The sequence below is a fragment of the Mytilus edulis genome, chromosome 11 (assembly GCF_963676685.1).
Source record: "Mytilus edulis chromosome 11, xbMytEdul2.2, whole genome shotgun sequence".
In the NCBI taxonomy this organism is placed as follows: Eukaryota; Metazoa; Mollusca; class Bivalvia; order Mytilida; family Mytilidae; genus Mytilus; species Mytilus edulis.
In genome coordinates this window covers 64,023,789-64,037,893 of record NC_092354.1, presented here as the reverse complement: position 1 = coordinate 64,037,893, position 14,105 = coordinate 64,023,789, and the positions used below count along the sequence as shown (strand labels likewise).

Genomic DNA, 14,105 nt, shown 5'->3' with positions numbered 1-14,105 from the left:
GTTTTTACAAAGTATGATTTAAACAACCCTCAGACAAAGTAATTAAAGAATCTACGTTGGCCACTTCTTTTAATGAAACAACAAATTGACAAATCTTTAAAATTGGAATGTGTCTATTGTGTAAAGGATGCCCAGTGTATATTTTATACACTATTGCAAGACGAAAGAGACTTAGATGGTGTGTACTTAAACATACCTTTTAATATGTTTAGTATCCACATCTGATGCCAACCTCTCAAGAGTAAATAGTTTTTGTGATTTAACTTTTTTATCCGTCGGACTTGTACGGGAAAATTAACATAAATAAATATTCATAGAATTGTTGCTCACATTATTGAAACATATGAAAATCATCTATTCAATTATGTCGTGTTCGCAGAATATTTAGCAAATAATTCTGCAATGCTTGCATTCTGACTCGGATGAATAAACTCCTTTCCAGAAAGGTCTGTTAAATTAGTGCATTCTTTAATTGCGGAATTAGGTACCTGAAATAAAACGTAGAATACTTGTGAATACTGTTAAAAAAAAGAAGAGAAATACGTGTATATCCTACATGAAAGCAATTTCATTGGTGGCTACTTAATTTAGTAATATATTTGTTATGACAAAAGATAGATTTTTTTCTTCAGCCTAAGTAAGTGGCTAATGTAAAGCTTCAATATGTTGACATACCGCATACATAAGTTGTCTGAACCTAATCCAAGCTTTGTCGTGGTTATGTGTTATTTTTGAAAACTATGAAACAGCGAGTCAAAATATATGCAATTGCCCAGTTTTAAGATCCCCTAATAATACTTTCATATAATCACATATTATTCAACGTTTTACTTAAATAGTGTACAGATTTAAATTCTGTCAAAGACAACAAGATATGCTGTATATTTATCGATATGTTCAGCACAATTCTAAAGCAATTTGTACAACTGTTTGGATTAGACGACGACGATGTGTTAGAGCGATAAATGACATGTTTCTGATGCCTGTAACTTTAGGAAATATAAAGGCAACAGTAGTATACCGCTGTTCAAAACTCATAAATCCATGAACAAAAAACAAAATCGGGGTAACAACGCTATTTGGATACCTGGAACTTAATGGTTGTTAATTTTTTTCTTCAATATTTAACAAATTGATCAAATTTCCATACTACAAATCATCTTTCCGTAAACTTTCATTGCAATCTTTGTTGTAAACATGCACAATAGTTCAGTGTTTGCATTTGTCGTCCTGTCATTTACTTATAAGGACTGACTGATAGTTAATGCATGCACTTAAGACTTTAACAACTTTTCGCAAAATGTTTATTCATGAAATGTTTACATCGAAATAAGGACTTAAATGAATACTTAGTTGCATTATAATGTTGATGCCAGTTTTGTATTGTATGCTGGACCTACGCAAGATTATACAGTATGTATCTTAAAAGTTAATATAATATATTAATATGATTTTAAAAATAAAGACAACAGTAGTATACCGCTGTTCGAAATTCATAAATCGATAAAGATTCACATCTAAGGACAACGCATCAAATTAGAGGTGTACGACACAACAGAAACACAACATTAAAATGTGACACACGAACTATAATATAACAATGGCCATTTTCCTAACTTGATATAGGGCCTTTTAAGAAAAAAAAGTGGTGGGTTGAAAGAAGAGAATATTAATACCTTTTTGATAGGAGTGTACTGTGCGTGGTGGTGGGCAAACGTTGGGTTGTTTGTAGCCTTGTTGTAACACATGATATAAGCCCACCGTCTAAGATCACTACGATTTGCGCTGCTATGGTGCAAGGTGTTGCAATGGAAGAATAAAGCGTCACCTGTATAAAGGAAATACATCAACTACTCCTTTATTTTCTCAATATTATAGAAATAATACGTTTCAAGTCAACTATGTTGTGTCATGTGTACTATTGTTTTTCTGTTTGTCTTTTTCATTTTTAGCCATGGTGTTGTCAGTTTGTTTTAGATTTATGAGTTTGACTGTCCCTTTGGTATCTTTCGTCCCTCTTTTAAATTGTGATATATTAGTAGGCTAAAAAGTTAGTAATTGTACTGACAACAGAAAAACTAAAGTCTCTTTGTTATGATCGAGTTGAAATTATTTTAATATGCAAAACCTTATACAAATGTTTAAGTGTGGGAGAACCCATACTAAATTCAACGCAGTGCAAAACTGTTTTGAACCTTCTTTACGTTCCGCTATATAAATCTACATCACATTTTGACTCAGAAAATTAGGATCGGTCGAAAAATAAACCTTACGTCAAAAGAGATGATTTCAATGTTCCTTTTGTGAACTTTTTGTTTTTGTAAATTATCATCCTAACATCTTCTGAACGGAACTATGTATTAACCTTAGATGGCATGTATTTCCTATTAATAAAGCTTTGATATAGGACAGCTGCTAACATTGAAGTTATTTGTTTAGATTGATTAATTGATTTAATTATACTCTGACGCCACTTTTAGTACTTTGTACTGGCTATTGGCTACTAATTGGCGTCCAATTTGTATTTTATGGAGTAAACCGGAATGCAATGAGTGTTCACAAGTTCAGGTTTTAGCATTCCCGATGAAGGATACACCCGGGATACATTTACATTCATGAGACGTTGCACAACCAATTTAATTATCTGAATTATGTAGTTGGTAACCTCTTTATCTGTATTCTTCAAGCCCTTATGTCAGGTGAATAATAGTCACAAAGATATATGTTACAATTATGTTATAATTAAAAACTTTGAGTGAATTGGCGGAGAAGAATAAATTGTATATAAAACCTGGATTCATTTCCGCGTAAATGTGAGGACACTTTTCCCTGATGACATCAACCCTAGATTTCTGTGCTACTATTTGTCCGTCATGTGGATGGTGCTCTATTCGTCCACAATTGTTTGATCCACTTAGTATCTGTAAAATGTGCAACAATTTACATTTGTTTCCTTTTAATTGTAGATACAGTGTGAACATTGTTGACAAGAAATGCTATATATATGTATACATTGTTTGTTTTGTGTTATGTTTCTTGGAGGTAGTTGATGACCTGAGATAAAAACAAACTTTAAAATCTTTTAAAAGGGGAATGCTTAATGTTGTTTCATTATGTGCATATCCGATATCATCATCTTATCTAAAATAAAAACTTTCCTTACTAAATGTTTGCAAGTTATTAAGTTGTTTTCGCCTTTTTTCACACTTTTTATCATCATGAGAAACACGACACGACTGATAACACTTCTAGAGTAGGAACATCAGACATTTGATGCACAATGACACGATGCTGGCGTCGCCGAATCCGTCTGTTTATGTGTTTTGTTGTAACTAATGATTGTTTGGGCGATTTGTTTATTTTGACCACTGTGATGTATTTCTGTATTCGACTATTAGGTTTATTTGTTTTCTATTGACGTTCTGTTACTGCTGGTGAAGTTTTAATTCCCCGAGGATATAACCAGCTCAGTAGTCAGTACTTCTGTGCTGACATGAATTATCATTGATATGGTCATAATTATAAATTAACTGTTTACAAAACTTTTGAATTTTTGAAATACTAAGGCTTTTCTATCTCAGGAAAAGATTATTTTAGCTGTATTTTGCAAAACTTTTAGGAATGTTGATTCTCAATGATGAGTCTTTTGAAGACGAAACGCGCATCTGGCATAACTACAAAATTTTGTCCTGGTATCTATGATGAGTTTATTTATTAATCTTTGAACAAAAACGACATTGAGGTTTACTTATCTGTTGTCCATGAGAAGAAAGCAGGTTTTTGTTTCAGTTCATGTAGATCAGTCTCTATAAGTTTCTATGTTGTGTTTTGTATACTTCTGTGTGTCTGTTTTTTTCCCCATTGTTTTGTCAGTTTATTTCGACTTCAGAGTTTGAATGTCCCTTCGATATATTTCGCCTCTCTTTGGCATTTTTTCTGCATTGTCAGTCGAAAGTTTTGAAACATTAGGTAAAAGGAAATACGCAATATTACAAAAACTATATAAAAACACAACACACTAAATATGGAGTAAACAGTTCGAAAAACAACACATTAAGGGTATACGATACAGTTTTGATCCCATATTGAAATTTTGCTGACAATTGGCACATAGGCTATTTTTTTCCTGATTAAATCAAATATGTAACAAAAAATATACCTTCGTGTGCTACTTTTTGAGTAAAATGAGGTCCAAATTTTATATATTTGCTCAAAATTCCGTTTCCTTTCGACAGATATACATCACGTTTTTGTTTAAAAAGATAAACACAAGCTGTTTTTTGTTAAGTTATTTGTAATTTCTGTTTTATATAAGTATCCTATAAAATTATGATTTTTTTGTTTAGAAATAGCTCAAAGGAGTAGGGGCATTAAGGCCTAGTTTTGGCCCAAGAAAATAAAATGTTTGATAACCATTTCAAATTTGCACATAATGTTTAGAAATGCATAGGGTCAAGAAATATAAATGAAAAACAGAAAGATTTTATCTGATGACGTCACAATTACGTCATAATATGTACTGTTTTCACAAAAACGATGAAAAATACAGAATTTATGCAGTTTTTTATCTTTATTTCCGTTGAGGAAACATCCTGCGCAGCCGAGAAACAACAAAATAATTTAACAGAAGCTTTTTTATAACTATCGACAGAATCTCACCAAATACAAAGATGTTTCTTGGGTGCGCACATACTTTTTTAATCTAAAATATACCTAAAATTTGATGAAAAAACAAGGAAAATCACGAAATTTAACAAAATATGCAAATTAGGTCATGATTTGTTGCCATGATTACTTGTTTGATGTCAAATTTGATTGGTTTTTCTTAGTACCTTATACCTTAGTCAAGTTTTCAGTAATTTAGAAATATGTATGATAACTTTTAAATAAACAGTAATTTTTGGGCCAAATAAGGGCCTTATTGCTCATGAATACAGAAAAACGTCATTTTTTGCTGTATATTTATAAAATTTAAAAAAAAATGCACTATTTACGAACATTTGATCAATTTGAGCTATTTCTAAAAAAAAAAAAAACATAATTTATAGCACACATAATCTTCGTACAAAATGTACGTTATCAAACCAAATGGCATTTTTTTTTAAAAAGAGGGGTCCATGAACTCGTTACAAGTTAAATCAGTTTGAATGATAAAAATCAGCCGAAAACTGCATCTGTTTCCGATAAGTCATCGTTCGACGTCGCGAAAATAACAATTAACATTTAAGCAACGTCATTACCTCCCCTGTAACTGTATCGTATGCCCTTAAGGAAAATATTTAGTATTTTAGGTACCAACAGATGATGTATGATAAATTTGTGATAACATTCTTACCCATTCGTCACACAAAATATTTAATTGATAGTACCAGACTATGCCGATGTTTGACAATTGTATCATTAACATATGTTATGACTTACCAAAACAGTGTTAACTGGAAATCCTTATACATCAACCAAACAATTGAATTTAAAAAAGAAGATGTGGTATGATTGCCATAATAGAACTCGCTATAAGAGACCAAATTACACAGAAATTCGCAGCTATAGGTCACTGTACGACTTTCAACAAGGAGCAAAGCCAAATTATTTATTGTTGGATATAGCTAGGCTATCTCTAGTATTTTGTGCTATGAGTGTAATTACTTTGTTCTGAGCTGGAGTTCTGATTACTACCACATTTGAAATATTTATTCACAAATGATCCAATAACTTACTTCAAATTAAGATTTTATATGTAACATACTTATCGTCGCTGTTATGCAAAAACCTCGTATCTCAATTTTTTGTGGAAATCTTTTTATTGATTATTTAGAATTAAATATGTATGTTCCACTGTATGCGAAAATATCTGATCTTCTAACCAATCATTAACCTGAATTCTGACATGTGACGAAAAAGTGTAGTCGGATTGGTGAGACATTTTGTTGTTCGAAAATATCGTATCTCAAAAGAAAAACACACGGCACGGCAGCTGACATCATAACAGCTACAGTTTACTGAATCAATTTTAGGTTCTCAAAGCTAATAAAGCTTAGAAATAATGTGAAAAGCTTTCAAAATACAATATAGGTGCAGACATTTTTGCTCGTCTTGGTAATTTATTGGTTAGAAGATCAGATATTTTCGCATACAGTGGAACATACACATTTAATTCTAAATAATCGATAAAAAGATTTCAGTTTTTACTGCCTGGTGTGAAATAATCAAAACCTTAGATACGAGGTTTTTGTATAACAGCGACGTTATGTATTTACAAAGGGCACACTAACTTACTTCTAGACAGGAATTTTCTTTAGTGCATTTATCTAGAGCTACCCATACTGTCATCATATCCGGATAAAGATTTCCACAATTATACCAGTATCTTAGGAAGAAGAAAAGAATGACATTGAGTGAAATAAAATGAAATCATTGGAAGAATGGAATAGTCATATTGTTTTGTAAAGCTTGACAACGTGTCTTTTTCTATATACAAAATACACATGTAATATTTAGGGTTTCCGGAATTCTCTTTTATTTAGTTTTATTACTCGTACCATGTGGTCAGAGAACACAATATTTTGCAATCGTCTCGATATATTCACAAGTCTGTATATCAGTACTAAGTGTTTTTACAATGTAGATTTGGTTTGCCTTTGTTTGTACTTTTTTATTCGGCGGAACATGTTCTGAGTGGTTACTGTAGTCTGTTGTACAGCTGTTTGATAATTGATACTCTTATACACATTACACTTAATCTTATTGGGACTAGAAATGTTTAAAAAAAAAATTATAGTTAAAGAAAGAAAGAAGAAAGACAGAACGAAAGAAAATGGAAAAAGAAACATTACCCATAGTCTTGGTGCCAGTAATGTGGTGCTGTAATTTTAGCATCTTTTAACATATATTTTGAATGGTAATGGTATACCTCGCCACCAAGTAGCTGTAAAACAAAACAAAAATAAAACATGTGCGTAAAAAACCCCACACATACCATAAAATATATATACACCCGTACAAAAAAATATACAAACGTACTAAACTATATTCACATGATACACACGTAATAGAAATATAAACACACAATTTTCGATTTATTGATAATACGTTACATGTATTAAACCTCTTTTGGGGCGCCTAAAACCTAAGCAATGTGAACGTGACATCGATTATTATGGGAATCGGATAGATATTAACTTATTTTATATTTTAGAAGGATTGGATAATGTCAGGATTAAGCGTAAACAAAGAGAGGAGAGAGACATGGAGAGAGTGGATGCGTTATTTTGAAAGTAGGAATGAATGTATCAAAATTATGTATATTAATGTTATATTCATTATTACCCTTGTGAATCGAATTTGCAGGTCTTGGTTGAACTCATTTTAATCTGCTAAGACAGAAGATTTTGTTTTTCCAAATTGGGACAGTCAAGTATGTGGTAGGCGATTTTGGAAAAGCGATTCTTGTTCTTTTTACTGTGTATGATAAATTATCAACATGGAGTTTAACTATTGATTTTTGCATCACTTTATATGTTTTCTCTATATTCAAGGTTTTACAATACCTTTTCGCACGTGTTGACCACCTTCTCCGATCTAGCCGCTAATCCGGTCACGTCACTTCCTGGATGACTCCATGTTATTCTTGGAACTTTTCTTTCCCCAGCTTCTAGCTAAAAGTTGACAAGTGGCAAAAATATGTTTCTTACTGACCGTTTTAAGACTAGTTATTTCGCTGTTTGTATAACATATTTTGTTAGATATCCTCTTTATGGCAAAAAAACAAAACAAAACCAAACAGCGTTGATTTTGTGAACGATACGTACATATGAATAATAAAATTTTAATATGTTATTTTTTGTTATGCATTTTAGAGGGGTAATCAAGAAAGAGCTTATCTAGTTAATTGTAATATTTTGTTTTAAATGCTCCTCAACATGTTCTAAGTTTTGAATCCTCAGTGTTAAGTTTTTAATCCTATATCAAAGAAATCAGTTTTAAAACACCAAAAGTAGAGAAAAACAACTCGCGATCGTGTCTAATAAAATGCTGTTATTAATTGTACATGATTCAATTCACCACATTCAGTAAAGAGCTCAAACTATTTTAAAAAGCAAGCAACAAACAAACATCAAAACAAATAAATAAACAAACCAACAAATTAACAAAAACTTGAGTGTTACTATGTGTCTGTTCCTTTATTTTATCTTGGTTATGATGTCTGCTGTAGTCTGTTTTTCTTCACCTTGTGCTGTTTTTACGGTGTCGGTTTTCACCCCTTTTCTTGAATTGCAAATTACCAATACAAATAACAGAAACGTCATAGAAAGGAAACATATTCTGTGAACACTCATAATTCAAAACAGCATATATACATGTTTCACCCACCACATTATTTATACATGTATCAAGTGCCTGTAGTTCAGCAGTCAGCTGATTCATGTCTGTCACATTTGGATTTTGTTTTTTAGAAAATCGTATTGGTATTAAATAGACCTTTAACTTCTCTTTCGGATTATTTCACATATTTCATATTGTGTCATTTTACATCTGACCATAAATGCATACGGTGTGGGTTATTCTCGTTATTCAAGACTCTACGGTGACCTATTATTATTTATATCTTGACCTCCAGTTGAAAGTTATCTCATTTGTAATCATACAACATCTTTCTGTATTTATTTAAAAAACGTTGTTTAAGCCGTCGACAAGGAGAACAACTAATCTTACTACATATGCGTTCTTATAAAAGGCATCGCTGTCAGTCATTGCTTTAATAAACTTCTCAACTTCATCTTTATCAAACAAGTTCCTAAAAACAAATACAATACTAAATTCATTATTTATATATGTAAAACGCCTAGATAACAATAGGAACATTAGAGGGAAGCAAGAAAAGTGACGTAATTTTATTTATGTATTATAGTCTACCACTGTTTCGAGTGTGATACGAACTAAAACAGTAAAATCTTTATAGTTGGCTTACTAGAGAAAAGAATAATAAGTTTTGGGCACATATTATTAGGCTCCGATCCTGCGATATTTGTCAATTACAAAAAAAAATGTTACAATGATAAACGATAATCTGTTATCTCCATACTGCTAGAAAGAGTTGTCCTTTTGTTTAAATATTTTGTTGAAGCACTGTTAAATGATGCAACATAAAAAAAAATTCAAAAAATATACTCAATCGAAATAAAATATGAATATCTAAAATAAATATATGCGTTTATTTACTAGTAAACATTTTTTATGTATCAATGCAAGCAATTTGTGTTGACATCCCCAAGACAAGCCTTGTATTAGTTTAATGTACTGATCCTGTTTTGACATATAATGGTTTACTTTTAGAAATTGTGACATGGATGGAGTTGTATCCTTGGCAGTCATACCAACTATCCTAATTCAAATGTAAACGAAAGATACAAGAAATACACATACCTAACAAGAAGATAACCTTTGTCTTTAAAATCTTGGACCATTTGATCAGTGGTCTCAAAATTATCAGTGAAGTTATACTCTGTCAAAAAGAACGATTAAAATGATCTCAGTCTGGTATTTCAAGGTCGTATGATTGACAAAATCAACACGTGACACAAGCCAAGGAAAACAACGAAAATCTGAAAATGTCTTTAAAATTTAATTTTACATCTTCTAAGAATTGTCACACAGGCTTTTCCTGTTTCTTGTATATAAACCAAAACCAACATCTACAGTCAGCAAGTACGAGGTAACGGTCTTCAGAAGTTACATCATATCCTTTGTGTCCGTATACACAACTTTGGTTAAACATTCGTTTTGTTATGCGCAGTGTGTTCATCATCAGCTACGTTGTGATTTTAATTTTGGAAGGTACCTTGAAACATACTTGAACCAAACGCACGGAGGAGTATTTTGAAGATTTAAATAATTCGATCTTTTAAAAAGATGAAAATTAGGTTAACTTGTTTTTCATTCATATTTTGTTCATAAATTAAGCCGTTAGTTCTCTCGTTTGAATTGTTTTACATTTGTCAATAAGGACCTTTAATGGCTGACTATGCGGTATGGGCTTTGCTCATTGTTTCAGGCCGTACAGTGACATATAGAAACTTTATTAATTTATGTGGGTTTTGTTTGTTTGACAATCATACATTGTACCACATCATCTTTTGTATATATAAAATGTAACCTATGCCGTTCTGGTCTTTCACAGACCAAAAGACTTGAAAATCAGTAAATTTACATTTTTATAAGAATTCAAATATAATGTGAGTAAAAAATAAAAACATACCAGCTAGCTTTTCCATGCTGAAAAGGTTATTAAATTTCATATACAGATAATGAAAAAAATGTCGGTACCATATTTTGTCAGTGTGTCTGTTTGTTCTTTTTTTTAACCATGGAGTTGTCCGTTTATTTTCTACTTTATATTTAATGAGTTTGAAATATCCCTCTGGTATATTTACCTCTCCATCAAATAACAAATCAATTGCATTTATAAACATGTATCAGATAGAATTTGACTTTATCTGCATTAAAAAGGCTAATGCGATTTTAACAAATATAAAAGAAAAAGAAACACATTGTGTTTAGGCTAATGCGATTTTAACAAATATAAAAGAAAAAGAAACACATTGTGTTTCGTCCTTGATATTTTAGGAACAAAACAAAATGTCATAAGGTCATGAGATTAATTAGAATCTAATGCGATTTGACAATGTCTTCTTCTTGTCATAATTTTTTTGGGTAGATGAATAAATTAATCAATCAAAGTTATTTGGTTCAGGAAGCTTTCTAACCAAATTCTTAATATGACGTGCTTTTATTGGGGAAAACATATAGTCGATTTTTTCTAGACATACGAAGAACGATTAAAGAATGAAAAAAAAAATGTGTTTGAAAACATTGTCTAACATAGTCCCGGCTGCTAGAAATTGTGAAAATAATGAACCGTTGAAAATTCGTTAAACGTTCAGTGGAAAATATATCATACATATATATAGTCAATTGATTCTATGTATTATTGTCAATAATGCTTTGCTTGTTCGCTATTATTTCTTGTTTGACGTGCGGTTCTCTTTAAACAGTGTAAATGACATTGTCATAGTTTTATGACACTGTCTTTTAACTTGAAAGACTATTTACTATAGTATTGTCACTGTGTTATCATGATTGAAAACTAAATTGATTTAGAAAAAGTGCTTTGTAACCGCTGACGAGACGTTGCATGTAAAGGTGGCTTGAAGTGTGATCTACCACTATTAAAAGATGTTGTACCAGGTTATTGAAATATTTTGCATGTCACCTGTTTAAAGAATGCTTCTGGAAATGTTCTGCTATTGTTTGTAAAACAAAACAAAAAACACAAACACAAACAAATACAATAGAAATTTACCTTGCAATACTGTTCAGAAATATGTTATTATCACAATCGATTATCTCAATTGTAACGACGTCCTTAAATTTGAACTCTTCATACATACATATCAGATTATGTACATGTACATTACATACAATTAAGTAAATAGAGAAGTGAATCTGTAAGTTAATAAATAAACATAACCTTCTATACTTGATTTTCATTTATTGTTGTGTACAGTCTGTTCTCTTTTTTTTTGTTGCACCACTGTCGTACGTCTCCGGGAAGGGCTGGGCGGCCGATAACGTGTTCAACCCAATCCTATTATATATGTGTTTGTCCAAAGTCAGGAACCTGTAATTCAGCGGTATTTCTATTTCTGCTGTGTTTAAAAAATCAGGCCTTTTATTTTTTCGATTGAATTGTTTATATTTGTCATTTCTAGGGACTTTTATAGCTTGCTGTGTGGTCTAGGTCTTGCTTATTGTTTTCTTATGTTGGAAGGACGCAAAATGCATCTTCCTATGTTGAAGCTCAATTTTTAATTAATGCAAGATTTCTATTGATGATATGTTTTTTTTTCATTATTCATTCAACTCAGTGTTCTGGTTAAAATTTATAGCAATTTAACAAAAACAACTCAACCATTGGTTCTTTTGCCATTCATGCGTGACATTCTATATCAATCTCCGTCGCAGAGATCATATCCGTTCCGTTCATTACTTCGTAACACTACATCCAATATGACCTCTGTCATATTAAGTGCAGTATTGCGGAGCATGTATGGAACGGATATGAGCTCTGCGCCGGTGATTGATTCTATCTGTGTCCAAATTTTTATTATTTCGCTAGCACTATAATGATGTTGCGCAGCGAATGACGACAATTTGAAGGTTTCTATGATAACTTGTATAGTTATACCCCATGGTATTCTTTCTCTATGTAACAAATCAAACATGTAGGTGCGATCGCCGTTTCAGAATCTAATGCATTTTGAGTTATGCATTTAAAAGCGTACACCAATACGTTGTGATTGGTTAAAAACGTTCTAAACATTTAAAATTCAATCAGTGACGTAACGTTATATTCATTTTGGTGTACGAACAATGAAATTACCCATAGTCCTCTAGTTTCTGAAAAGGCGAATTGATTAGTATTGTCAGTGTTCTTGCTAAAGTTCAGGTTTTATCCTGACTATCTCTACCAACAAAACCATATTTTACGGTAGTATAATCAACAGTGCACTGAAAGTGGTGTTCAATACGAGAAATCGATCAATCAATCAAATATCTATTAGAACATAACTAATCGGTGTATATCACAATAGTGCTTTTCAATTAACACAATTGCCCTAAAAGGTGACTTAACTAAATAATAAAAAGTAGTAACACAAATTAACATACACTGAACGAATAAATTTTATATGTGATACAATGTAAACACAAAGTTAATAATATAAAGGGATGAATATTTAAAGAAAAAGTACTATACCACTATGAAAATGTACGTATAATTCTAAAATGAAATAAGAATGATTTTTTGTTAGTTGTTATTGGCTTTGCAACTGCAACCAGTCCACGTCCACTTCTTGTTTTTGTTAGATATCTATCTATTTGTATATGAGTTAAGATGTTTATCAGTTGATTTTTTATAGATGTTTCTCATGATTTACTGTTACATGTACATCACTGTCCCGGGTTTGGGAGGGAAGGTGCCATCAAACTATTTTTAAACACGTCACATTCTGTATACTACTGTCCGAATCCAAGAGTCAGTTAATCAGTGGTTGTCTTTTATTGCTGTGCTTCTTATTTGTTTTTCGTTCATTGTTTTGTAAATAATTTAGATCTTTAGTCTCCCGTTAAATTGTTTTCCATTTGTCATTCGGGCTTTTTTTATAGTTGATTATGCGCAATGGCCTATGATGACATACAGTCATTTATTTCTGTGTCGTTTTGGTCTCTTGTGGAGAGTTTTTATGACAATCATATCAAATTTCCTTTTTAAATACATTATAAGAGTTAAATGCATATTTTGTAATTTTTTATTCTTGTTAAAGCGTTAATCGTGTGCGCTTCTATGCAAGAAAAACGTAAGAGCTTCACACAAACTGAACTTCTGTTAACGCTGTTTGAACCAAAATTATTTTCTTAAAGAAGCCTTAATTTTTTTAATTAATCGTGGTATTGCTGACGTTGTCTTCGCACATTTATCCCATATACTATCGTTATTTAGGGTTTCATGTAGATCAGAGGGCATTATCATTCTTTCGGTTCTTCTTTTGATGGAGAGAGTCGAGATGACACAATATCAATCATATCAAACACTATATGAAAATAATTAAAAATTATTAACCAACTAAGTACATTATTGCCAAAAATGAATTTCTGTAATGGCCCTGTTTTTTCTGTAATGGCCCTGTTTTTTCTGTAATGGCCCTGTTTTTCTGTAATGGCCCTGTTTTTCTGTAATGGCCCTGTTTTTTTCTGTAATGGCCCTGTTTTTCTGTAATGGCCCTGTATTAATGCCCGGTATGTCTGTATAAAGCACAGTTAGGGTTTTTAAAAAAGTTAATAAAATTAAGTTGTAAAGAGTATAATACTTTTTTGTATTTTATTTAATTTAGTAACCAGCAACCAACATTAAAGAACCATATATAGGGATCACTGTTCCTCCTGTTTTTCAACACATAACTTCTGTCAACTTAATATCTTGGATATTTGGTATATTAACACATACACTTTTATTCAGTTGGTTAATAACTGTATTAAGAAATGGGTGT

At 31.5% G+C, this 14,105-nt stretch overlaps 1 protein-coding gene across 1 annotated transcript; it reads right to left on the bottom strand.

Annotated features, from left to right (window-relative positions):
- Positions 1-249: 249 nt before the first annotated feature.
- Positions 250-11,432, bottom strand: LOC139496048 (L-proline trans-4-hydroxylase-like). Its single transcript, XM_071284477.1, has 10 exons — positions 11,360-11,432; positions 10,256-10,272; positions 9,424-9,502; positions 8,713-8,794; positions 7,548-7,655; positions 6,834-6,925; positions 6,277-6,367; positions 2,792-2,921; positions 1,677-1,828; positions 250-488 (listed from the first exon to the last, which is right to left on the bottom strand). The coding sequence occupies exons 2-10, from the start codon at positions 10,269-10,271 to the stop codon at positions 363-365; spliced, it is 876 nt and encodes a 291-aa protein (XP_071140578.1). The 5' UTR covers position 10,272; positions 11,360-11,432; the 3' UTR covers positions 250-362.
- Positions 11,433-14,105: the final 2,673 nt, after the last annotated feature.